The sequence below is a fragment of the Bos javanicus genome, chromosome 7 (genome assembly GCF_032452875.1).
Source record: "Bos javanicus breed banteng chromosome 7, ARS-OSU_banteng_1.0, whole genome shotgun sequence".
Lineage (NCBI taxonomy): Eukaryota > Metazoa > Chordata > Mammalia > Artiodactyla > Bovidae > Bos > Bos javanicus.
In genome coordinates this window covers 70,496,920-70,523,737 of record NC_083874.1, presented here as the reverse complement: position 1 = coordinate 70,523,737, position 26,818 = coordinate 70,496,920, and the positions used below count along the sequence as shown (strand labels likewise).

At 42.4% G+C, this 26,818-nt stretch overlaps 1 protein-coding gene across 3 annotated transcripts; it reads left to right on the top strand.

Annotated features, from left to right (window-relative positions):
- Positions 1–5,711: 5,711 nt before the first annotated feature.
- On the top strand, positions 5,712–26,052 carry IL12B (interleukin 12B). Of its 3 annotated transcripts, XM_061424213.1 has the most exons (8): positions 5,712–5,846; positions 9,843–9,930; positions 13,112–13,387; positions 13,974–14,091; positions 16,119–16,336; positions 17,736–17,893; positions 19,509–19,634; positions 20,208–21,273. In XM_061424213.1, exons 2-7 carry the CDS (start codon positions 9,843–9,845, stop codon positions 19,632–19,634), a joined length of 984 nt encoding a protein of 327 aa, XP_061280197.1. In that variant the 5' UTR covers positions 5,712–5,846; the 3' UTR covers positions 20,208–21,273. The 3 variants fall into 3 exon arrangements, with proteins under 3 accessions (XP_061280197.1, XP_061280196.1, XP_061280195.1); XM_061424212.1 differs by lacking the exons at positions 5,712–5,846; positions 20,208–21,273 and adding an exon at positions 24,315–26,052 and having other exon boundaries at positions 5,902–9,930; XM_061424211.1 differs by lacking the exon at positions 5,712–5,846 and having other exon boundaries at positions 5,902–9,930.
- The last annotated feature ends 766 nt before the right edge of the window (positions 26,053–26,818 follow it).

The following is a 26,818-nucleotide window of genomic DNA, read 5'->3' as shown; positions in this document are numbered from 1 at the left end:
TTCTGGTTTCCTCAGTGTGTATGCCCAGCAGTGCTCTTCCTTTTTGCTAAATTTCTTTGGCATCCCAAATCCTACAGAGTGGTGTTTCATCACCACTGATGCTTACACCATAAACATGATAATGCCTCAGGCATAAATTCGTCTGGTTACTAATCACCCACTCAGTGCCTTGCCACATTTTTGTCTTGGCATCATTTAACTTTCAGGCCTTATCAGGTCTCCCCAGAGTAAGCACAGCCTGTTGATGGCAGCGCCCAAGTCTGACAGTTTTAGCCCCCAAAGCCTACAGGAACATCTTTCACCTGGTAAAAACATAAGTAAAATTAAGTTCCATATATTTGGTTGTCACATATTCAAATACAATGACTAAAAGATTATCACCAAATGTGAACAGTAAGTTTAGGACAGCCTGACTTGGCTATGGTAAAAAACAATTTCACAATGGGGAGTCCAAGAGCTACTTCAAGAAGGAAAACATTTAATAACCTTAGTACTGTTTTATTTTTTTTTAAGCCAGAATCATGAGTTATTTTTTAAAGCACCATAAAACATAAATAGACAGGAGTTTTAAACCCCAAAATTGGAATGAAAATGACAGGGCAAGAGACTAGGGTCAATAGTTATCTTCCTGAGCAGACTTCCAGAGCAAGATATAATAAAAGCTCAGAAGAATACAAACTCCTGTGAACAAAGAAATGAATGTAGCCTCAAATGTGAGTTCCAAATCATCAGTCACAATGGAAGATGCACCAAATCACAGACCCTGTTTTTTGGTCAAGTTACTTCTTATTTACTATGTGTACCAGGATGAGCAGCAGAAATATTCTTTACTAAATGGTAGTTTAACAATTCATCCTGCAAATGCAGGGTAGCCAGTTGATAGGCAATAATCATCTTTTTGGTTTGAGTTGATGTAGAAAGGAACCATCAGACAGCAGATGGTAGGGCTTCGCCCCAGATGCCTACCTTCTCACCTGTGTCCCACTTTGCCTTGTTCTATCTGTCTCTGCTAGTTGCAAAACCAGACCAACTGTTTCCACACCTTTCCAGCATAAGCATTTAAACACCTCGGCAATTCTACAGTCCAGGGCACACCTACTTCCTTCCGGTTGTCCACACACACCCATTCCTTTCACTGGGATTAACATAAAATTGCATTTAGAGATGAAGAGAAAAGTATTTCCATATGCAAATTAAAATATCCATTTCCGACTGGAATATCTGACTTACTCTGCAGTCAGTCCAGTAGAGCAGGTCAAAGATGCCCACTTGGTTGATGAACTTCAGAAGTGACTACATCCAACACGTGCTGCTACATAGCACAAGCCCAGGAAAGAAGGATGACATAGAAATGTGATCAAAGCCATGGCTGAAGGGGAAGAGGCTGATGAAAATATCTTAGTTTCGGTAAAAATGAAGCTGACTTTAGGGATCTTTTACAAAGTGCTAAGACAAAAAATAGGCATCTGAAGGACACTTGAAGTAATTGAATGAGGTCACTTCAGGCAAGTCTTCTGCCTCAAGGAAAAATCATAGCTAGGGCAGACGCCTCTCCAACACCGTCCACAAAATACAGCTCTTCACAGTAACTTGGCAACTTTCATCCCCAGAGAAGTTTATAATCCAGGAACACATTCAGTCATATTTGACATATAGATTATGTTCAAACACAGGACTGTCTGGTTACAGAACGCAAATTCCTAACCACTAAACATTCTGCCCTTTTTGTATATTTCATTCACCCCCTTTTCAATGACATTTTCCAATTAGGAAAGCAATACAAGTTCATTTTAGACATACTGGAATATTTAGGAAATTTTAAAAAGGACAAAAATAATCTACTATTGTACCACTCCAATATACACTGTTAAATTTTTGTCTATAGAATTCTAGCAACTTCCCTGGCAATCCAGTGCTTAAGAGACTTTGCTTTCCAATGCCTGGGGTGTGGGTTCCATCCCAGGTTGGGAAGCTAAGATCCCACATGCCTAGTAGACAAAAAGCCAAAACATAAAACAGAAGCAATATTGTAACAAATTCAGTAAAGATTTTAAAAATGATTCACATTAAAAAAATCTTAAAAAAAAAAAAACTTCAAATTTTTTTTCTGCAAGAGCACACTTCTGAGAGGGCAGGTGGGGATTACCGCCAATGCCTTTAAACTGCACGTGTCCCTTCAAAAGCAGCTGACCAATTTGGGGAAGAAGCCTTGGTCCTCATGAGCCACAAAACTGCCATACTGCGTCACTCTGTTGGCACTACTAACCAGTCAGACACACCTAAAAGGCACACCCTTGGGGACCTGCCATTTCCATCTGGTTGGAGTATTCACTCCTATGGAATCCTGATCCTCTAGCAGTTCAGGGGCAAACCTAACTTGGCTAACACTTTCATTGCAAAGACAGGTGGAGGCTGCTGGACACAAAACAGACTATCACAAGGAAAGAGCAATTTGCAGAAGAATATGTATAGTATGATTCCATTCTGATAGCTATAAATACATAGAAAAGGGCTAAGAGTAGTCTCTGGAGGAATACACATCAAAATGTTAGCACTGGTGACCTCTGGGAGCCACATGAATCAGCACCTCAACTTTTTATTCTATCTTTATTTGTATGGTTTGAAGTTTTTACAAGCATGCATACATGTATTGCTTGGGTAATTTTTTTTAAATATTTCAATTTTACAGAGTACACGGCTTCCCCTTTTTTTGAAACTTGTATAGAAATTCAGAGCATTCTTTTAGAAAAAAAAGTTTGTGGTCAAAAATTCTTCAAGTTATTTTTAGTTTCTAGGGGAATCCTCTCTGTCTTACAGGTCAGCATGGCTGCTGTCTGTCAGCAGAACTGCCTTTCCCAGAGGAAAAGCCACAGGGAGATCACAGCCTCTGGTTCAGTTTGCCTGGGGTCAGGCTCGGTCTGAATGGTGAAGTGGGACAGCGTGATAAACCTCTTCTTTGAAATCAGGACATGGGCTGACATCACCAGAGTGCTGGCCGGCCTTGTGGGGTGACCAGAGATGAGTAAGGAGTGGATGTTATCTCCAGGAGGTAGAGCACAGGGGCTGTGTAGCATGTATCACATGTGGGCAACAGTCCCCACATCAGAAACACCGGCAAACTTGTTAAAAAGGAAATTCCTGAGCCCCACTCCAGATCTCGTGAGTCACAAGCTCTGAGGGTTGGGCCCCAAAACCTGAATTTTTTTTTCTTATCTGTCGATAAAGTATGAGAACTACTTTCCTCAGTGGGTGAAGTGGCCTTGTCAAAATAGGTAGTCAGTCCTCTGGGCAGAGGTCGGACAAGTACAGGTTCTTCTTTCTCATCTTGGCTACCTGAATGGTCAGAGCCAAATTAATGGCCCAACTGTAGTGATGTGGTTTAATGGCATGAGGACAATGAGGAGCCTTCTTCTTGGCTCCTCACATTGATTCCCCGACTTCTTTCATTCCTCTTGCCATCTTCAATGTCCCCATTTGAGCTAACAAGAGTCTTCCTGGGATAAGCAGGACAAAATGAATAAATGAGTAAAAGCAGCCATTTATTAAGCACTTAGCTGGATACTGTACTAAATGCATTACATCATATTTCATTTAATCTTCACAACAAACCTAAGACCAGGTACTATTATTAATCCCATTTTATAGATGTGTGAACTGAGGCTTAGAGATGTTAATAATTTGCAGAGCAGGTGTTGGAATCCAGGTCTCTACTTTCAGAGCCTATGTTCTTAAACACATAGTATTTGCCCTTGGCATAGGTGAACAGTAGTGGCCCCACACTTTCCATATAAGACTTGCCCTGAAGCTGCAATCTGAGTGGAAAAGAGGGTGGTGATGGGAAAGGCTTACCTTGAAGCTTTTATTTTTTGCATAACAAGCACACTATTTTAACTTAGATTTTATGCTTCAGATCAATTTTTTTTTAATTTTGAAGAAGATTTTATGAACATTTTAAAATGTTTTGTCTTATTTTATGTATGTATATATTTACAAAGGGTCACAAAAGGTCTCATCTGTTTTGGTGCAGCCATTGTAAATGAATTAGTAAAAGTCATGTTAAATTCATTTTCAATTTTCTGTTCAGTAGCCACTGATGACTTGCTGGGGGAAATATATGTCTTTTTACAGGAAGGACTCCTCGACCTGGTACATATTTTAATACATATTTAATATATGTGTATATTATATAAAAACAACAAAAAAGTCAAACTGTGAAAAGGCCCCATCACTGCCTAGCTATACTCCTCAAGGGATGCCCACTGTAAAAAGCGCATGCACACACCTGCGCGCGCGCACACACACACAGTATCATATCACCAACATACAATAGAACCTTATGTCAACTACTTTGTTCACATAACCATATATCTCAAACATACGACGTTGTGCTTTGTTGTTTAACCTGAGAACTCCGTTCACCTTCAAGCCTGGAGGGCAGAGGAGCCCGGAGATGCCCCTCTGAGCTGGAGGTACCGTCTCCGCCCAAGTCAGAGCACAGGGCTGGATAACCAGTGGGACTGCCTGCTAAGCGCCCCCGCCCTCCCGCGGTCGGGACAGCGGCGGGAGGGAGGAAGTGCGGCTGGGAAGCTCCGCCGCTCTCGCCCGGGTTCCCCGTTTTCCCTGACTGAGACTGCGAGGAAACTTAGTGTGGAAATCTGCACCCACCTTAAACCCGGCCGGCCCCAGGAACTTCCCTCGCGGCTGGGACCTGAGGCTTGGATGGAGAAGTCACTACAGCACGCGCGGACCCCGGGCGCTGCGCGGGGACCGTTTCGCAGCAGCGCCCTCTGTCGGCGATGTACGTATTTGAGCACGGCCTGCACTTGCTCCCTGTAGTATTTGGTGTAGGTGTTTTTAGTGTTTCTGTTCGTGCGCAGATGGGAATCGGGGTGTCTAAAACAGATGTACACCTTTGCACCTCTCTTAAACTCTGCTGGAAATCTTCAGATAGTTCTGCTACCTCTGTGCATCTGTGTAGAGCTCCTAGGGTCATAGATTTGTGTGAAAATGAGTGTGAAGTCTGGGTGCCCAAAGAAGTGTACCTTGAGTGTGGCATTGGTTGTATACATGCCTGTGGATATTTCACTTTCTGCTCACATCCGTCTATCAGTAAGTACCTGTGAGCGTAGACAGTATTCCTACATATTTTGAGTGTTATTAGTAATATACATGTTTATCATCTTCCCAGGGCTGTGTCTTTATGAGTGTGCACAGTGTGTTGGAGGGTTGGCAGGGACACAATGGGTAGTAAGAGTATGTTTCTGAAATCCACACGTTAAAGGCGTAATATGGGGAAGGGCGTTCAGGACATACTAAACCTTTGCCCTCATCTCATCCTCTTTGACTTCAGGAGGACCGTAGATTTTGCTTTCCAACCCTCCAGCATACAATTGCTGGATCCTGACCTGAACTCATCCTCCGGCTCGACGTCTCCTTGTTCTTCCTTCTTCTCTTGTCTGCGGAGTCCAGGGAGGTTGCCTCTTACTGCCTCTGATCTCTTCGGCCATGATGTCAACTCAAAGAAGTGAGCATCCCATCTCCTTCCTTTTTCTCCACCCGAAAGTCATTTCCTCTTAGTTCACTACCTGGGATTTTGATGCCTGTGTTCCCTCTGAGCTATTGATACACACAGAGAGAGAAAAAAAGGAACTGCTTGAAATTCCCCAGAAGGTTGTGAGAGTTGTTTTCAGTGTTGCAATTTGGAACAAGTCAGTTTCTAGTTTAAGTTTCCATCAGAAAGCTTGTTAGGAGTAGGGTATATAAGCTCCAAGAGTAGCAACAGCAGCATCAGAAGCAGAAACAACTGTTTCAGACCCAGCGAACTCTGCAGCAGGAGCAGAAGCAAGGTAAGCATTTCCCTGCCCCTGTCGCCCCTTCCACAGGCCACAGGCTGTCCAGGGGTATAAAGTATTCATTTTAAAAGTCAACTAATAATAATTATTTACTAAGGTCTATGAAGGAACGCATATTTTTTAGAAAGGTTTGTCTTATTTTAAAGTAGTATGTGTATAAAAATGTTTTCTTCAATATTAACATTCATCAGTTAAAGGATTGTATAGAACTAAAGTGAGTGGTGCTTCCCTTGTTATTGTAAACTTACTAAAAGCCTTTCATTCAATAAGTAATAATAAATTCAAGAAATAATTGAATTCGTGCTTAGACCTCATAACTGTATATTGTTAGCATAGTTAGTCCCATATTTGTGGTGGGTTTGTGACAATCAACTAGATTAATAGTTGGGTTATCTAGATCTTTTGGATTAACTAATCACTTAAACAATGGAAAGCAACTCCAATGTTTAAAATTACTTTGTGAAGTTTTAAAATCTGTAAGAAGAGGGAAAAATGATCATCTCTACTATACTGGTATCTGATGGTTGCCCAGGTTAATCATGCACAATAATTTTCAGGTTAAAAAAATAATCATTAGTTTAAAATATCATTTTAAAAAAGAGATTACTAAACCTGAGCTGATGGCCCACTTTGTTTTCAAATGAGGAATTTCAAGGTATTAGAAAGAATTTGGGCAGCCTCTTAGACTTCATTTTATTGGGGTCTGAGATGTTATGGTTTCTGTCCATTCATCCATTCTTCTAATAATGAAATCCCTCTAAGATAGATTCTCTCTGCTAGACTCTGGGGACAAAGTATAGAATAAGACAGATGTGGCTGCTGCCATCAGAGAGCTCAGTGTTGTAGGGAAGACAAACATGAAAGAAGCAGCAATATGATTGCAGTTGTCTTAAGTAGGTGCTGTCAAAGGAGGAATGGAGCTCTGAGAGGAAACCGCCGGGAGTCCTGCCTTCATCAGGGCACCGTGCTGAATACTTTATGTGAATTATTTCATTATCATTTTATCACAACAGGGTGACCATTTTACAGATTAGGAGTGTGAGCCTCAAAGAGAGCAAGTGACTTGACCAGAGTCATACACCTAAAAAGTGGCAGAGCTGGGATGCCAACACAGAGCTGCCTATGTCTAAAACTAGGACCATTTGCATTTGCTACACATGCCTTCTGTGACTATGTCTTTTTATCTTTAAATGATAATTCTCTTTTCTGATTAAAAAGTAATGAACAAAATAAAACTTGAAAGAGAGACACTCAGCCAAATGTCACTGGCATGCCCATGTTAACACCAGAGTTAGGGAGCCTTAACACACTACAGTATCCAGGGATCTGACATCCATCATATAAAGGTTTCAAGAGTTTAGAAAACCTGTGAAATTGCATTTTCCAACATTTAATCCTTAAAACTCTCAAATTGAGCATGTTGAGAAAATGTGGTCTGTGGGATACAGCCCAACAACCCTTTGAGATGGGTATTACATCCATTTTACGGCTGAGGAAAATGAGGCTTAGAGAGTAATTTGGCCCATATCATATGACTAGTGAGTGGTGGAACCAGAATTCAAGCCCATGGTATCAGATGATCAAGAGAACAACAGGGTAACTGCAGGCAGCCTCTTTGTGGTTTCCCCTGCATTTGATTGAGAGAGTAGCCCAGCACCATCTCCACCTTCTGCCACTGTCCTGTGGTTTAAAATGTAGATGATACAAAAATGGGAGTTGCTTCTTAGAACCATCACCAAGGCCCTCTTGACTGTGAAGTATGGTTCACCTGATATTCTCAGATGCATCTGAGGCCTGGAGAGGAAGTGCTGGGCACCTAGCTAAAGGGAAAACCCCAGTGTTAAGAGAGCATAAAGGACTCACCAGAAGGTGCCAGGAATCTCTGTTTTTTCATTCCCAGAGTGCTGACATCTGGGTTTTATAGGCCTGTATAATTGCAGTGCCTCTGGGCATTTCCCTATAGCCAGGCATGACTTTTTTTTTCATTTTTATTTTATTTTATTATTGGAGCACTGTTGCTTTACACTGCTGTCAGTTTCTGCTGTACAGCAAAGTGAATCAGCCGTATGTATACATATATCTCCTCTTTTTGGATTTCCTTCCCATTTAGGCCACCACAGAGCACAAGCAGAGTTCCCTGTGCTATACAGTAGGTTCTCATTAGTTATCTGTTTTATACACAGTAGTATATATATACAGGCAGGACTTTTTAATTTGTCCATCATGCACAAGAGAGAAATTAAACTCTTACTTTATTTCTTCTTCTGGGTACAAGCTAATATGTTTGGTTTGGCTTCTATAATATGTCATCTCATTGCATTCCCTCAACAATGCTTAGAAATGGGTCTTATACCCATTTTAGAGATGAGGAAACTGAGGCTCAGAGAGTAATTTGGCCAATATAAAACAACTAGTGAGTGCTCAAACCAGAATTCAAGCCCATGCTGCTGGACTCCATGCCTACAAATGTAATAACTGGTCCTCTGTGGCAACTAGAACTTCGCTACAGTCACAACTTGAACTAAACTAAACTAAAGTCTTGTCTGTGACCCTGACAAGAGTGCTGATGGTGCTTGGGAAGGGCTGACTTCTAGTCCTGACTCTGCCACTCATAACCTTTATAATATAAGGGAATAAAGTAGGTGGCAAAGTGCCCCTAGGATTAGCATCATTCTGACAGCCATGATTTGTCAATATTTAGTCACCCTGACCAAGGGGTGCTTATTTTTAAGGTATTTTGCCAAAAACTTTTTGAGTCTGGTCTTCATATAGACCAGTGGTTTTTGAAACTATATTCCTACAGAACATTGGAGAGCCAAGATGGATAGAGGTGTGTCAGATTGAAAATAAATAACAATCTCCATCTAATTTTCAGTCTGAAAATTTTCATAAACCCTGAATACTAATCTTGACTGAGTTTCACTGTAACATGGTGAATTCACTATAATATGGCTGATTTAGCACAAAAGTATGCATTTAATTACTCTGTGGTAGATATTCAGTATTTTATGGTCTTCTCCCAAGGAACATCTTGATTTTCAGGGGCTCTGGACCCTGGACATATATTAAATCAATGGACCTTGAAGAGTAGTCCTCAGACCAGCAATATCAGCCTCCCCTGGAAGCTTATAGGAATGTAGATTCCCACACCCAGACTGCTGAATTAGTTATTTTAGGGTCAGGGTAGGGGGTGGGGTCACCAGTCTGTGCCTTAGCAAGGATTCCAGGTTATTCTGACATACACTCAAGTTTGAGAACCACTGGATACCTTACATGGGAGGAAATAATCTTTGTGTTTGGAACAATTACAGCCTAAACAGGAGAGAAAGGAGACTTCTTTAACAAGGACTGAACTCATTGCCAGAACTTGAAAGATCACTTCAAATCTGACTCCCCCACCCCACAACGTAAATCCTACAGTCCGGAGTGTCACTGCACATTCTGCCTTGTGCTACAATAATGTGGATATATAGCTTATTTCCCCAACCAGAGGATAGGCATTTAACAAAGTGACTTAAGAAATACTTGTTGAATGAAACTATTTGCTCCTGGAAGTCAGGATCCAGGTAAAAATCCTTTTCAGTTTCAGCTGTTCTAGCTCAGTACCCTCTACTTAGGGAGTAAATAATGACTGAATGTCAATCCAGACAAGTCATGCTCCTTCTCTGACCCTTAGGTTTCTCATCTTAAAAATAAGAGGGTTGTATCAGATGGCTGGCCTTAGGTCTCTTTCAGCTCCAGATCATCTGTGGTTCTCTGTTTGGAGATGCTCTTACCCAGAGACTGGCAGAGGGCTCCTGGAATTCACTGCAAATTAACCTAACAGCACAGAGAAGGAAGCAGAAGATAAAGATTAAAGACAAATGGAATACATAGAATGTGAATATGGCTTGCAAATGTGACTGTGTAACTACTGACATTTTCTCTTCTCCTATCCCTCTTCTTTTTTCTTTTCTTCCTTCTCCTCCTCTGTTTCTGCCCCTCATGCAGATGCACCCTCAGCAGTTGGTCGTTTCCTGGTTTTCCCTGGTTTTGCTGGCATCTCCCATCGTGGCCATATGGGAACTGGAGAAAAATGGTAACCAGCCTTTCCTGATTCTCTTCGAAGGTCCCAGGGCCTAAGCCAGGACTGTCAGGCAGTCCTGTTGAGAAATTAGACTGAAATGGGCAGGCACTGGGACTTCACTCTGGGATAACGGCGGCCCTCTGTCCTTGTTCCACCTTTGAGGATATCTGTATTGTATGGCTTGACTGTTTGGCTCTCACATTAAATGTCAGAGAAGGAGCTTTTGGTGGACTATGGTAGGAAAAGAGATACAGACTTTACCAGTATTACTAAAAATCAGCTGTATCTTATGATTAAGATTCCAAAGTGAGGGATTTGAAAAGTATAAGAACTATGTCTTCCCCCCCACCATGCAATATCAGCCCCTCAGCTGGCACTGAGATGACTTAGCTCTGACCAAGCACTTTGGGGAAAGCACGGGATTTTAGACCCACATTGACTTCCGTTCAGAGCTGATTCTGCCATTTATTAGTTATGTGACCTTGAGCTGGGTCACCTCTGAGCCTGAGTTCCCTCAAGTAAACTGAAGATTACGAAGTGATATCTACTACAAAGATTATTAAATATACTAGTGAATACAGAAGACAACTCAACAGATGACGAAGTGACAGTGAATGTTAGCTAGTATTATTGTTTTGGTTGTTTAAAATAATGTGTCTGGTGATTCAAGGCCATCTATTTATTATCCCAGTGATCAATAAAAATTATAAGTAGAATAATAGATACTTATTATTATAATAAGGGATTCCCTCTATCCTTCTAGTATCTCACACACAACAAATGTGTATTAACAGATTGTTAGCTGTTCCTGAAAAGCCCTCAGATATTTCTCCGTGATGTCAATGTAATAACATAGACAATTACTGTCTTTAATTGTATAATAATAATGTTTATTGAGAACAGCATCTCATTTAATTCTCACAACAACCATAAGAGATAGGAAGTGTTTATACCCCATTTTACCGATGTTAAAAGTAGAGGCTATAGAGATTAAGTAACTTACCAAATTTCACCCAGTAAGGGTGGAACAGGAACTTGACCCCAATTCTGTCTCACTTCAATGCTTATGCACTGAAGTATTTGAAGAAGGCTTTACCAGAAGGACATGAAGCAATTGTTTCCTCTGTCCTCAGACAGCTGAGCAAGAGGAAATAGGCATGCATTTACAGTGAAGACATTGCAGCTGATCATGAGAAACCATCTTTCAGTAGTGAGGAGAACACAGTACAGTGGGTCCCTGAAAGAAATCTGGGGCTCTTCCTCTGTTCTTAAGAATTTACGGAAGACAAGGATCCAACCACCCCTACTCTGCCTCAGGAGAGTCTGAGAGTTTTAGACCCTCCCCTGAATAAAGAGAAAGGTCTGAGCCAGATGACTGTTCCAAACCCTTCCAGCTCTGGGATTTTGAGCGAGCTCAGGAGGTATGGCCCTTGCATAGCCTGCCCTGAGTTACTTCTGATTTGGTAAACCACAGAAATTCCAGAAAGTCAAAGTGAGAAACAATGAGAGGGCATGCGACTCTGGCAATGAGACGAGATGCGCCGGGCGCTAGGTTCTAGACACATCTCCTCATGCAGCTGTTTCCCCTGCCCTTGGACAGGTGTCTTTGTCTTCTGAGTCTTAATTGTGACAGGAAAATAGCCCTGCTGGTCGGTCACCAGTGTGACAGAGAAAGTCGAAGGTGCCGTGTAGTTTTATATCGGCACAGCTGACCATTTTCAGAGCTGGGCCCCAGGTACTTTTACATCAGGTCTGTGTTACCCATTCAGTAATTATAAATCCCTTTGATGTCAAGTGGGAACTTTATATTCCACAACGATTCACATTGGGATGCCAATCACAAGAGCCAGCAGTGACAGAGCATTTAAGGGCACTGGGTCAAGCTCTTAGATGAATTAGCTCTTGTAATCCACATCTCCACCTTCTGAAACAAGTTCTAATATGTTGCTTATTTTAAAGATGATGACACTCGAAGCTTAGAGTAATTGAGTGCTTTGCCCAAGGCCACAGGCCAGTGTAAAATATAGAGCTGAGTCCTAACCCAGACCTGTGTTGACTCCAATATCCGGGCTTTTAACTACCATGGCTCTCTAGAGTGGGTTTCAGAATCATCTGCAGAGATTACAAATAGGTCACTGGACCCAGCTCAAAGTTCTTGATTCAGTAACTGAGAACTTGTAGTTCTAACAGAGCCCAACTACTATGCTGCTGATAGTAGTTGGATGATCATGCATTGAGAACCACTGCATTAAACAGTTCTATTTAATTAATAATTGATGCATGAATGAATGAAGGTTTGATATGAAATACTCTTCAAAATGCGATATTAGGCCATTCCTCAAGTGCCAGTTTAGATGCTGGTATTAGAGGTTCAGGGCAAAGGCCTGAGATATAACTCTTGCGGTTCTAACTTGATGCAACCTTGCTTAACCTCATGGGCCTCAGTACCCTTCTCTATAAAACGGGAAGACTGAGATCTACTGAACTGCCTCGTAAGAGTGTAAAGTCGCTTTTAAAAACACAGAGGGAATGAAAATCTCCATTGGTGAGTTTCATGCAGTAGGAAATAAATCCTTCAATCCCTGTGGAAAATTGGAAAGCAGTTTCTGGCACAGTTGTCTAACCTTTGGTCTGTGAATAACAATAACAACTAATTCTGAGTGACAGATTCTGTGCTAAGTGTTTTACATGCTTTTTTCATTTAATCCTCACAGCCAAACCGACAAGGCAGATACTATTATTATTGTCATTTTACAGACAAGGAAACTGAGGCTCATGGTGATTAAGTATCTTTCTCAAAATTCCCCAGCCAGCTAGTGGGGACAGGATCTCAGTCCTCATCAGTCTTTTTCAGCATTTATTCTCTATGAACGTGAATTGTGCTGGAAGTTTCCTATGTCCACCAAGACTTTGAGAAAGAGTATTGTGCTGTTTGTAATTTTTGGTATATCAAGGTCTTCCTCATCTGCCAGCTAATCAGAAGTTAACTATTAATGGCAGCCTGACAATCAGTCAGTGGCAACTATTACACTCAGCTTCTCTCTTCCACAATTTTGAACCCAAGTGAAGCCTGGTAACCTGAGGTCATCTTCAGCAAGCATTTGCTGTTATTAGCAAGGTTGTGCTTCAGCCATTCAGATGCCCAGGTGATACAAAAAACACAGTCCAGTTCTCCAATCCCTGTGCTCTCCAGTTTATGTTGTAGAATTGGATTGGTATCCTGATGCTCCTGGAGAAACAGTGGTCCTCACATGTGACACTCCTGAAGAAGATGGCATCACCTGGACCTCAGACCAGAGCAGTGAGGTCTTGGGCTCTGGCAAAACCTTGACTATCCAAGTCAAAGAGTTTGGAGATGCTGGGCAGTACACCTGTCACAAAGGAGGCGAGGCTCTGAGTCGTTCACTCCTCCTGCTGCACAAAAAGGAAGATGGAATTTGGTCCACTGATATTTTAAAGGATCAGAAAGGTAATCCCATCCCCTTCGATGGTGTCAGTTTTCTCTTTGGCTCCATAAGAGATTAAAAAAAAATTTAGAATTTAAAAGGCAAGACAGGCTTAATGTGGTTAATGAAGTCATACCAAGTCCCTTACTGAAACCACTGAAAACCTATATTTTCCTTTGCTTTGTTTTTCCTTTGCTGGACACTTTGGATTATCAACCATCAAAATCTCCTGCTGAGAGAGTTTCAGAGGGAATCTAGATGCTTTTCCTGAGGTTCTTTTCAAATAGCAGTAATATGATTGGATGACTAATGGAAGTTAACATGCAGTGTGCATAACTCAACTCTGGGCTGATAGCCTTGAAAGAAATTAATACCTCCCTCTGATATGTTAGGTGTGTAGTACAATCTACAGAATCAACTACCTCTTGGGACCTTCCCAGTCCTCGCTGAACTGCCTGCCAGGGGAACAGCAGCATTTTCCTAGGACATAAATGGAAAAATCTTTACTCTTATACCATACAGTGGTCTGTAATTTATGGCAATAAAAATCTGCAATTTTAAAAGAAAGAAAATCCCTAAATATTGAATTTTTGTTCTTTTCAAATCCAGAACCCAAAGCTAAGAGTTTTTTAAAATGTGAGGCAAAGGATTATTCTGGACACTTCACCTGCTGGTGGCTGACAGCAATCAGTACTGATTTGAAATTCAGTGTCAAAAGCAGCAGAGGGTAAGTGAAACCGCTGGGGTTTCTCAGCATTTCTCTTGATCTTTCTCATTAAGAAAATAAGGGCAACCTAGCAATACCCTATCGGTTAATGAGAAGGGAGAAAATAAAATCAATCCTATGTTTTTAATCCCCCCCTCTGCATATACACACCCTTGCCTAAATTAGGGAAAGAACATGAAGGTTTACGCTAATTGCCTGAATAAATGTAAGCATTAGAACAGGATATTATTGGGGCTTGGAATAGCCTCTGCTATGTATGAACCCACACAACCAAATTGCCTGGCAATGCTTCATTAAGGCTCATAGCACCACAGGGAGAGAATAAAAGGAGAAATCAAAGCTATGAAGGACTTGTCAAAATTGCACCTTGAGTCAAAAATAGAAACAAGAGCCCTAGGGCATGTATCTTGTAAGCCCTAAGACCAACTCCAAAAGCTTTGTGAAGCTTCTAAAAATTTTCCCAGGGCCACTTCAACTCCTTTTTCTTCTGCTGGCACTACTAATCTGAAGTTCACTGTTTGTCCAATGCACTTGAACTTACCCCAAGAAACCACTTCCCTTGGTACGGAACCTACGTTAGCCCTCTATGTGACTTCCTTCCCTCTCATCTAAGTTCCCAAACAAAACAGGTTAACGGAATAAACCCTAAGTGATCACCCTGGCCTGGCCACTATTTAACTGAATAAACCATTGGAGTCTTACTATTTCATCATTAAAATGAAAGTGCTTACTAAAGAAATGCTTATATAAGTTCACAGAGACATAGATGCAAGGGTTTATCGTGATGTTCTTGGTAATCTGCAGGGCAAAGGTTAAACAGTGAGGTACATTATACCCCCTCTTATTGTGCAGTCTTCAAAATGAATAACCCAATCCATGTGGTGTGTCATGGAGTACTCCATATGTTCAGAAGAGGGAAAGATGGTTGCAGAATTATATATATACATACACATGTATGTAAATATGGGTGTCCCTGGTGGCTCAATGGTAAAGAATCTGCCTTCCAAACAGGATATGCGGGTTTGATCCCTGGGTTAGGAAAATTCCCTGGAGAAGGAAATGGCAACCCACTCCAGTATTCTTGCCTGGAGAATCACATGGACAGAAGAGCCTGGCAGGCTACAGTCTATGGGGTCACAAAAGAGTCGAGCACAACTTAGCAACTAAACAACAACATATATAATATAATAATATGTTAGAATTTTAAAACTTATAAAATACATATTTTATATATATATAATTTGATCCTTTTTCATAAAAATAAAACCGATGTATGTGTATATAGACAAACACATGTATATGCATATACGTGTGTGCGTGCTAAGTCACTTCAGTCGTGTCCAACTCTTTACAACCCCATAAACTGTAGCCCACCAGGCTCCTCTGTCCATGTGATTCTCCAGGCAAGAATACTGGAGTGGGTTGCCATGCCCTTCTCCAGGGGATCTTCCGAACCCAGGGATTGAACCTGCATCTCTTACGTCTCCTGCATTGGCAGACAGGTTCTTTACCACTAGCACCACCTGGAAAGTTCTTATGTATACATACATGTGGATAAATGACTGCTTTGAATATTCATAGAATAATGTCTGGAGGGATACAACAAGCCAGGAAAAGTATTTGTATTTATATCTAGGGCATGAGATTATGGTTAAAAGGGGGACTAGAGTTAAAAGAGGCATATACATTTCATTTATACACTATCTTTATCTTCTTAAGAATAGGTATGTATTGATTTTTGTTCAGGAAAATGAATTAAAATGTTTGCTAAGGAGATTTAACCAGGAGCTTTGGATCCAAAAATTTTCAGATTCATTTAGGCCAGAGGCATATAAGTGCAGAGTTGTTTCTAATCATTTGTACTACTTTTTGAAGCAACACTTGGTCTCATGGGGAGAGCAGTTGCTATCCCCTTGAGAGAAATCAAACCAATTGGAGAAATTGCATCCTTGGACAGATGTCTAGCTACAATGGCTAGGGACTCACCTACAGTCGTGTGACACAGGATAACTTGTCTTTGATTTCAGCTCCTCTGACCCCCGAGGGGTGACGTGCGGAGCAGCGTCGCTCTCAGCAGAGAAGGTCAGCGTGGAGCACAGGGAGTATAACAAGTACACAGTGGAGTGTCAGGAGGGCAGCGCCTGCCCAGCCGCCGAGGAGAGCCTGCTTATTGAGGTCGTGGTAGAAGCTGTGCACAAGCTCAAGTATGAAAACTACACCAGCAGCTTCTTCATCAGGGACATCAGTGAGTCTGCTTGATTGTATGTTGCTTAATCAGGATGATGCCATTCATCACATGTTCACAGTGCTCCATGCGGCGGAGTGAGGGTTTATACCTGCGTTATCTCTTACTCTTCACCTCTACCCCAAAATAATTACAATGTAGATACAATTACTGCTTTTAAGGAAGAGGAAATTGAGTCCTGGTTAGGTTAAACAACTTGCCCCAGATCTCACAGCTAGCAATTCAGACCTAGACTGCCTCAGAAAAAGCAGGCTCCTGGTTATGCTTCTGTTCTGCTACCCAAGCACCTTCCATGATGAATCCAAGAGCAGTCCCTCAAGCATAATATTCATATGCAGAACCAGAGCTTCCCCTCCTAATTGCAATTATTCCCAACTAGTCTTTCTCCAGCATTTGAAAGAGACTTCTTTATAAATTGGCAGATGGAGATTTGGCCATTTGTCATATCCTTCACCCTTTATCCAGTGACCATGCATCGTGCCATAAAGTGTGACAGAATCACAGAACCTGCTCTAGCATTTGTGGAGGGACTGCCTTTGGTGGGAAGCAGAGGGTGGGGTCTTGTTCACGTGAGGTGGCCAGGGAAGGTCTCTGTGACGAGGTGGCATTGTCTGAGTCCTAAAGGAAATAAGATGTCATTGTGTTAAGAAAGAGGAAAGAGTATTTGTGGAACATATAGGAGTCTTTTGTCTTTGTGTGGAGAGGTGCTGGGTCCAGATGTTTCAAGCCCATGCTATGAACTCCCTCTCCTCCCTACATCCTTCTAGAAGAAGGCATATTATTTGAGGACAGAGTCTTTCTGACACTCAGGGATGTGCTTTCTGTGCACAGTCCAGTGGCTGGCACATAACAAGGGCTTTTTATTGAATGAATGTGTCACTGAGCATAGAGACAAGTTGGCTTAACTGCCACAGGACAAGTCTGTGTCAGCTTCCATGAAAGGCGAAAGAAAGGGCACTAAGTGGGACTCTCTCATCTAGTCCCCAGCAAGAGGCTCCACCCTTTCTGAGTTTGGTGCAGAGGGGAATGATTGTAGAGAGGGTGGTCCTTCACTGCCAGCCCAGATGTAAGTCTTGTTGTCTCTGAGATCTTTCCTCTGAGCACCATACAGAGGTGGTTCCACCCCCGAGGCCTGTATAACTGCACAGTGATGAGAAGGATTCTGAGTCTCTCTTAGGTTCAGCCAAAGCAGCGGTTGGTGAGGACTGCCTCCCACAGGCTTCAGCATGAGCATCACTTGCAGGGGTGACTCATGTCTGTCAACCAGATCAGAGAAGTTCAGTAACTATTATATGGACCTAGGCTCAGAGCTGGTCAACAGCGAAAGTGGGGTCAGAAGCCAAAACTACCTTACCCCAAAGCCCCATTAGGAAAATAACTGTTTCTATCTCTTCTACAGTCAAACCAGACCCACCCAAGAACCTGCAACTGAGACCATTAAAGAATTCTCGGCAGGTGGAGGTCAGCTGGGAGTACCCTGACACGTGGAGCACCCCTCATTCCTACTTCTCCCTGACGTTTTGTGTTCAGGTCCAGGGAAAGAACAAGAGAGAAAAGGTAAGGTGTGGTTCAGATACCATCTGTTCTGTAGTCAGGTTTACGTAGGCCCACATCGAGGAGAAGATCAATAATGCTGCTTCTGCTGCTGCTGCTAAGTCGCTTCAGTCGTGTCCAACTCTGTGCGACCCCATAGACGGCAGCCCACCAGGCTCCCCCGTCCCTGGGATTCTCCAGGCAAGAATACTGGAGTGGGTTGCTATTTCCTTCTCCAATGCATGAAAGTGGAAAGTCAAAGTGAAGTCGCTCAGTCGTGTCCAACTCTTAGCGACCCCATGGACTGCAGCCTACCAGGCTCCTCCATCCATGGGATTTTCCAGGCAAGAGCTAGTAACAGCTAATGTTTGGTTCGTACTTTCTATGTGCCTGGAACTCTGCTGAGGGTTTTCCCTGCATATCTCACTTAATTCTCGTAGTAACCCCAGAAAGGCAGGCAGTGTTATGTGTACTTCACTAGTGAAGACTGTGAAGCTCAGAGAGGTGGAGTGACATGCCCAAGGTCACCCAGTTAGGAAGTGGCAGAACCGGGACGCAAACTCAGTCTCCAGGACACAAAGGCCATCACTTAGACCCTACTGCCACCAGTATGGATGATCATTAATTTTTGCTCTCAGAATTGGCCTCGATATAGACAATCTGGGCTCTAGGAGCCTAAAATAATTGTTCCTAATGAATGAATATAATGGGTGATAGAACATTCATGCTATGTTTCTTCTAAAGTGTTAGATAATTCCTAGCTTGTGAAATTATCTTATTGAACAGAACGTCATCTCAGACATTGGCTTTCAAACTTCCTTGCCTGAGCATCATAATCTCAAGTTCCTAGAGGCCCTTTTATAGATCCAAAGACTCCTTGGACCCCAGTTTTAGAAATCACTAGATAAAGGCCTTATTCAGTATAGTGTTTATATGTGGTAGAAATTCGATGATTCAGGAACTCCCTGAGAATTTTTTTCTGGAAAGGAAGGGCTATTCAGGAGTAGATTTTACCTAGATTTTATTTAAAATCTTGCTATGTGCTTCTCAATATATTATTAATATATAGTATTAATAGATAGTAGTACTTACAGAGCATTTTCTACATGATTAAATACTTTGCTACTTTAACTTTTATAAAATTCTATAATGGAATGATTATTATGATTATCTCTCTTTTATAAATAAGGAACTGAGACACAGAGAAACTAAGACATTTTCCTGTGGCCACATGGCTAATAAACAGCAATGCCTGGGTTTGAACAAAGATATTTCTGACAAAAGGATCAGACTATAGAATTTCAGAATATTCAGGGGACAGCTAGAGGAAATCTTTCTCAGCCTACCACTGGCCTAGTACTAGAGCGAGTGCACACGGGGCCTTCAAGCAAGGCAACTGTGCTGAAAAAATGAAGCCTTGACCAATTTCTTCCTCCAGGCTTTTGGCTTACAAGGTAGAAAAATCGTGTCTATGCTGAGAGCTTCTGTCAGTAGGTGGCGCAAGTTCTACATACGCCCTGTGAATTCCCAGAGTAGTGCCCTGAGACTAAGGTGTGGATGTTTTGGGAGACTGTACTTGTCAAAATATGCCCAGCCCACCTTGTGATTGCTTTGTCAAAAAGTTCCCTCTCCCTTGCAGAAACTCTTCATGGACCAAACCTCAGCCAAAGTCACATGCCACAAGGATGCCAACGTCCGCGTGCAAGCCCGGGACCGCTACTACAGCTCATTCTGGAGTGAATGGGCATCTGTGTCCTGCAGTTAGGTGAGCAAGCCAGCAAAGCCCAGCCCAGACTTGTGCACTCAGTGTACCCACGGTCAGGACAATGGTGGGGGTGGTGCGGGGCAGGAAGCGGGGGGCGGTGCCTAACACATAGTCGCCAGAGATAGAACCGTACATTTGTTCATTAATGGGTGTTTATTTGATGGCCATGGTATTCCAAGCACAATGCTCGGCACAGGGACACTACAGTAAAGAAAGCAGGCACAGGTCCCGCCCTTCCAGAAGGGAAGGCAAAGAGAGAGAAGTAGCTGAAAGTCAGAGAACTGGTGGCCTGAAAGCTTTTACCAGGAGTTAAAATCTTATCTGGTGACCCCTGGGGCCACTGAAGGGCTTTAAGCAAGGAAATGACATGATCAGATAGATGGTCTTTTAAGAAAACTCCCAAGAGAACCTCTGGCAAGTATAGTACCAGCAAAATCTTAGGCCACATAAGGAAGGGGAGGACCCTTCTGACATGGAATCCCCAAAACCCAACTGCCCAAATAATGTGTTGTGTGAAATAAGGGTTGGCTACTGAATTTTGAATCCACATAGATGCTCGGCATTCTTTTCCAGGTTCTAACCTCAGTATGAAACCTCAGAGGAAAAGTGGAAGACATTATGCTAAATTTTTAAAAGACATGACGGAACAGACCTCCCCAAAGATATTTTCTACCAATTTCCTTTTTTTTAAGATTATAAAGATGTCTTTGCTGTATTTTTATATTTACATGCTAAATGCCCACTGAAACAATCAGCTAATTTATTTATAGTGTTTCCAGCTAGCAGGTCACAGCTGACTTTTATGTTATTTAAATATTTAAGTAATTTATGTATTTATTAATTTATTACTGTTATTTAACATTTGTGTGCCAAGATATGTTTCATACACTCATAACCTGATATAAGGAATGGGCCTTATTATGCAAAATGTGAATTTATGTGTTATTTATACTGACAACTTTTCAGTTGAGGCTGCAAGTGCATCAGTTTTATGACAACCAGTAAGAACACAATGTTCTGATGCCAGCACCATAATATATTTGTGATGAACGGGAACACAAGAGATAGTGAACACACAAGAGACATGAACACACAAACTGGGAAGGTCCTACACAGCAGATATTAGTTCTCGTGTCCACGAAGACTTCCTTGAAGTGGTGGTGATAACTCAGGGCTTTCTGCACCTCTAAGCAAGTTTAGTCTTTGGATACCTGAACTCAGAATTTTAAAAGATGATTGAAATTGAAATTCAGCTTCAGCCTTTCTCGCAGCCCCCACTGCCTTCTATCTGTAAGACATAGGAGAGTGATATGAAGAAATTGTTAGTGTCTGGAAAATACAAAGAACTTACAATTCAAGAGAGAAGACAAGTGTAGTTATGGCAAAGGACATAAAATTGTCACAATTGCCAGTTGTTCCTTAATAGCCACACAAAGAAGCAGACAGATGCAGAGAAAGCAGCCAAGAATCTCTTTCTTGTCAGCATGAGGGAATATGACAAGTGGATATAACCAGAAAGTGCCAAGCCATTACAATGATTTACTTTCTGTAAAATGACTCCATTTGTTTTCTGTTTACTTATTTACTTTTATATTCTGATGGTGAACTAATAAAAATATAATTCTTCTTTGCAATAATATTTTGGACTTTCTCAGTTGACTGGCTATGCCGTTCCCACGTTGATCAGGGCTGCATTATTTTTCCCCTGTTGTTGAAGAATCACCCCACCTTGGAGCAATTTCGTTTCTGGTTTTGCAGAATGGACCCTTTACCTTTATAGGAAAGTCGGTGTCTTGCTGACCTCAGGAAGTGTCACTGTGGTCTGACCACAGGGGACTCTGTGAGGGCACTCAACTGCATCATGCCCCTTCAGGGATGGGATATTCTTGCTTCACCTTCTAACCTGGAATCGATCCTACTGGTTTCCAAAGCATCATGAAAAAAATTTCCCAACTGGTAGAGCCATAGGCAGCCCATCCCATAAGTCCAGCTCTGATGTTTATTGAGGGTTTACAGTGTGTCTGGCCAACTGCTTGGGCCCTGGGCTTGAGCAGTTCCAGAAATCCTTGTGTTGCTGCCCCCAAACAGTCCCCACTCCTGGCAAAGCTTATAAGACTAAGATGAAAAGTTAACTTCAACACCACTAAGTGCTAATATGTTCACTGTATATGGCACCCTGGGGTGAGAATGAAGATGGATCGGTATAACCTGGAGTCACCCAAGAAGGCTTGATGGAGAAGGGGATGTGCCTACTCTGTGCTCAAAGAATGGCCAGGGCCTGCCAGTTCCTCTTTTGTTCCTCCCATGGAAAGAACAAGTGGTGGAGTTAAAGAGAATGGTGTCCATTCTCTATCTTCAAAAGCCACATGTACACATCTGGCTACCTTGCAATGGCAAGGTAATTTTGATAGGGATGTTTATTTACATTCCTTATTTTAAGTGTTCCCTGAATCCCCAACTTCACTACTCTCCTGGTCTGGACAGATGTTGTGAAGTTTCTGTCATCTTAATCCAACATTTGAAACATCATCTTGTGTGATATGCCCACTCTTGAAAGCACATGACTGGTTAATAGTAACTATATGTATCCTCCTGAGTACCTTTCATCTAGAGATACCAAAACACTTACTGGGCACTTAATAAACAACACTAACCAAGAAAAATATAATTACACCTCATCAGCACAGAGACATGGGGACCTTTCCCAAAACTTCCGGCCAGCCTGGGGCACCGCTCAGGTGTCCTGGCTCCACCAATGCCAAGTGCTTTCCTAACACAACCTCTTAGCAGTTGATTAATTTCAGTTACATATAAGTTATGGAGAGTTTTCCTCTTGGAAAGATACTCTCCAGGACAGTCCTTTTTATTGGGAAAATAGCCACTAAAAATTCATCAAATGTCCCAGCAAAAAGCTCAGGATGGGGAACCCAGAGCCTGGGTCCTGGACCTGGCCAGCCCTGCTGTGTGACCATGTGACCTTTGGCAGAGCACCAGACATAACCAGTTCTCACTCCCAGAGGACTTCTCCCCATGCACCTCCTCAGCTTAAAGGTTGGGAAGCTAAATAATCACTTTTCCAGTTGCTCTTGCTTCTTAGCAAGGCCATGAGACCCAGTTCTGGCCCATGAAGTAGAAGAAAACTCTTCTGGGGGTTTACCTGATTTAAAAAACCAGAGCCATGGCTAGTATCTCCCTTCCCCTCCTTCTTCCTCTCTTGACCAGATGAAATTTAAAATGTTTCAGAGGATACCTTGAACCCAGGATAGAAACCATCATGCTAAGACAGTAAAGAGAAAAAGACTCTGAGACCCTAGTGACATCATCAAGGAGCTGAACCAACCCAGACTTACTGTTGTGTTAGAAAAGCAGACCCGTATGTGTGGTTTTTTAATTCTGGTAAAATATATACAATATAAAATTTACCATTTTAACCATTTTTAGGTGCAGAGTTCAATAGTATTAACTACAGTCACACTGTCTTGCAACCATCACCACCATTCAGCTCCAGAACTTACTCTTCTTCTGAGGCTCTGTACCCATTAAACAACTCTGTTTTTAAAATAGAAAATGAATAAACTGAAAATTAAATAAAGACATCCTCCTAAACATTCAGATCCCCATCTACAGGAGGCTGTTGGCCAAGTCAGATAAAGGAGCCAGGTCAGCACAGGAAGGAACTGGCATCAGAAAATCTGGTTCTACTCCTTAGAGTTGGCACAACCATGGGGAGGCCCTGGAGGACTTGATCCTAATGATGCCAGGTGGGATCCTGGTAATACCCTACCTAGCCTGGTGGGGTTGCCATGGTCAGGAAGCCTGCTTCAAGGACAGCCTGAGTGTCAGCAGGATTCACATGGTGGGGTGCAAGAGGAGGAAATGAGGGGTTACCTCTTGAGGGTTAAAAGCACTATGAAATAAGATCATCAGTTTATTGTGATCAGTACAGTACCCGGTCTACCATAAGCGCCCAGAAAATTGAAGTTATTTCCACTGACTAGCTCTGTGACCTTGAGCAAGTTACTTAAGCACCTCAAGCCTCAGTAAAATGAGATAATAACGGTTCCTATCTCACAGGGAAGTTGTGAGGATTAAATGGAACAACACTCAGAAAATGCTTAGAAAAATACCTGATCCATAGAAGTACTCAATAAAAGCTTGTTGTTAATAGTCTTAGCATATTACTTATCACCTGAAAGAAGCATAATTCATCACTCATGCTTTTGGGAGGTGGTAAGATGGAGGAGTCATTGCTGGGAGGCCCTGATGTCTCTAAGAACTAGGTTGGGATGGAGGCAGTATTAATCAGCCAGTGGGGAAGAAAGAGGCAGTTCAGCCCCTTGAGACTGAAAACAGTCTTCAGTGTAGAATGCCTTTCTTATAAATAAAGTTGCAAAAACATCCCCATGGGGGATACCAAGATGCAATGAAAGCAGTTGCTGCCCTCAGGGATTGTAGTCTAGTGAAAGAGAAATGGGCCAAATACAGCGACTATATTAAAATACAGGCTAGCTAGCATAAGAGCATGTACACCCTAAAAATTTCTTTTTATAAAGGTTTACAGCTTCTAGGAAGAACCTGTCATTGCTTTTCACCTTCCTGGATGCAATAATTTGGCGTAAACCTACCAATTCACTTCACCTATAAATCAGACTGTAATCATTTCTTTCCATTTCATTTCAGTACAGCCCATCTTCAGGACAGAACCTGTGAGCAAAATATATTTGGACAAGACTTTCTCCAGAGGGTCATATTATACCAAGGAAATGAATTCCCTCTCTCAAGCTCGTAAAATACAAAAATAAAATCAGCTTTTGGGCTGAAGGCAGAAGAGACCAGGCGTGCATACTGAAAAGCCTCCTTATGTGGGAAGCAGAACTGATTCACATTTTCCTTCACGCAGGCCTGGGTGCCAGGGCAGCGGTTGTGCCCAGCCTCTCACCAGGTGGATGCCCGTGTGTGATGGGCTGCAAGGCTCAGCAGCTGCTCACCAGTCTCCCATTTCCTTTTTTCTTTTTATATAACTTTTTTTTTTTTTTTTGGAGTTTACTTGCTTTACAACCCTGGGTTTGTTTCTGCTGTACAGCAAAGTAAATCAGCTATACATGTACATATATACATATACTCCCTCTTTGTCACTGCAGAGCATTGAATAGAGTTCCCTGTACTATACAGTAGGTTCTCATTAGTTACCTATTTTATCCATAGTAGTGTATACACGTCATTCCCAAGCTCCCAATTCATCCCACCCTTTCTGACCCTCCTTGGTGTCCATACATTTGTTCTCTATGTCTGTGTCTCTATTTCTGCTTTGCCAACAGGTTCATCTGTATCATTTTTCTAGATTCCACATGTATGTGTTAATATACAGTATTAGTTTTTCTCTTACTTTGCTCTGTGTGACAGTCTCTAGGTACATCCACTTCTCTGCAAGGGGCACAATTTCATTCTTTTTTAGGGATGAGTAATATTCCACTGTATATACATCTTCTCTATCCATTCCTCTGTTGATGGACAATTAGGCTGCTTCCATATCCTGACTATTGTTAAGTAGTGCTGCAATGAACACTGGGGTGCAGGTATCTTGAATTATGGTTTTCTCTGGGTATACGCCTAGCCTGAGACTTCTATCTCCTTTCATAAGGAGCACAAACTGACTCTCCCCTGCCCTCTATCCCAATCTACCTGGCATCTTCCCTGACTGCTTGCTAACTTGAGCAAGGGGGGCTCTAGGGAAGTGAGCATTCTTCCTGTGGTCCTGGAATTTGAGGGAGTAGGAAAGTTGCAGGACAAATCTTAGACAAATTACAGTGTCCAGCCAGCTTTATTCTCCTCACACCCACCAGCCGACATTCATACAGGTGGGAGGGAGTTAAAGTGGTGGCAGGGAGTGTGTGGGAGGATTGCCAATGGGGTGTGCACATGTGACCCAGGGCTCAAATCTGCACACACAACTTGCTTACCAGTGATGTGCTCCTAGGCATTTCCTTAATCTCTTTTGGCTCAGTGTCCTCACCTCTAAAACAAGTATGCTGGCAGGGCCATCACCTCCCACAGTTACTATGAGGGTTACCCAAGACCAGGCTCAGAGCACCCAGCACTCAGCAAGTACACAACAATGTTAGGTACACTTGCTGTTTTTCTGAAGTCAGGCCAAAAAGAAGCAACACTAATGCCACCTCATCTTCCCTCCCTACGGCAATGAGGGCAGGTTCAGGACATGTACACAAGCCTTCCCATTCTAATTTGTGAATGTATGTCCTCCTGCCCATGAGCCCTCTCCTGGGTACATTGCCAGCTCACAGCAGTGACACCACCCCCAAATCACAGCACCCAGAGCAATGCTCCATTTCAGTAAACCATTGCATGGGTTTCCATTCAACCTTGTGGAACCAGTGGTGGCTTGCCCCTTTCTCTGAACTCCCTCTTTTTTGTGTTTTTAGGGTCCTTGGAGGCTAATCAGACCAATGGTCCCCTAGCTTGTCTGAGCCAGGATCTCTGTGGTCAAATGGAAATCTTAAATGAATTTCCAACATATACAGGGACGGGGGAGGATGGGTACCAAAGGGGCCTTAATTGTGTCTGCAGTATTCTAATTCCTTACAAGAAGGATATATTAGTAGATTTCCTGCAAAATTAAAAATTAATTTTTTATGAAGTCCTACATGTAAAGTAGACAAAAGCAGAACTGGCTGAAGCTTCCCACCCACTCAGTCTCACCTACCTACTCACCACTGAGAGCCTGGGGTGTCACCTCAACACCCCTAAACTCTGCAGGGCATTGTGTGAGAACCTCTAGTTTTATAGGTGAGGAAACTTGAAGGCCAGAGAAGGTCACTTGCCGGGAGCCGGCGTATTGCATATTGAGTGCATATTGCATATTGCATATTGAGTGCAGCACTTTCCACAGCATCATCTTTCAGGATCTGGAATAGCTCAACTGGAATTCTATCACTGCCGGGAGCCAGCATGAAGAACTCCGCCCGTGGCAAAGGTCATGAGGAAGGAGGCTTGGCATATGCAAAGGCGGGATCGAGCCTCAGGAGTCCCCCTGGAAATTCTCAAGCATCTACCCCCCAAACCAGAGTCTGCCTACTTTCTGCTTTGTGCTCTCACCTACACCTCTGACTTTACAGGGGGCTGTCCCCCACTACCTCTCTCTGAAAAAAGAGTTAACTTATAGCTCC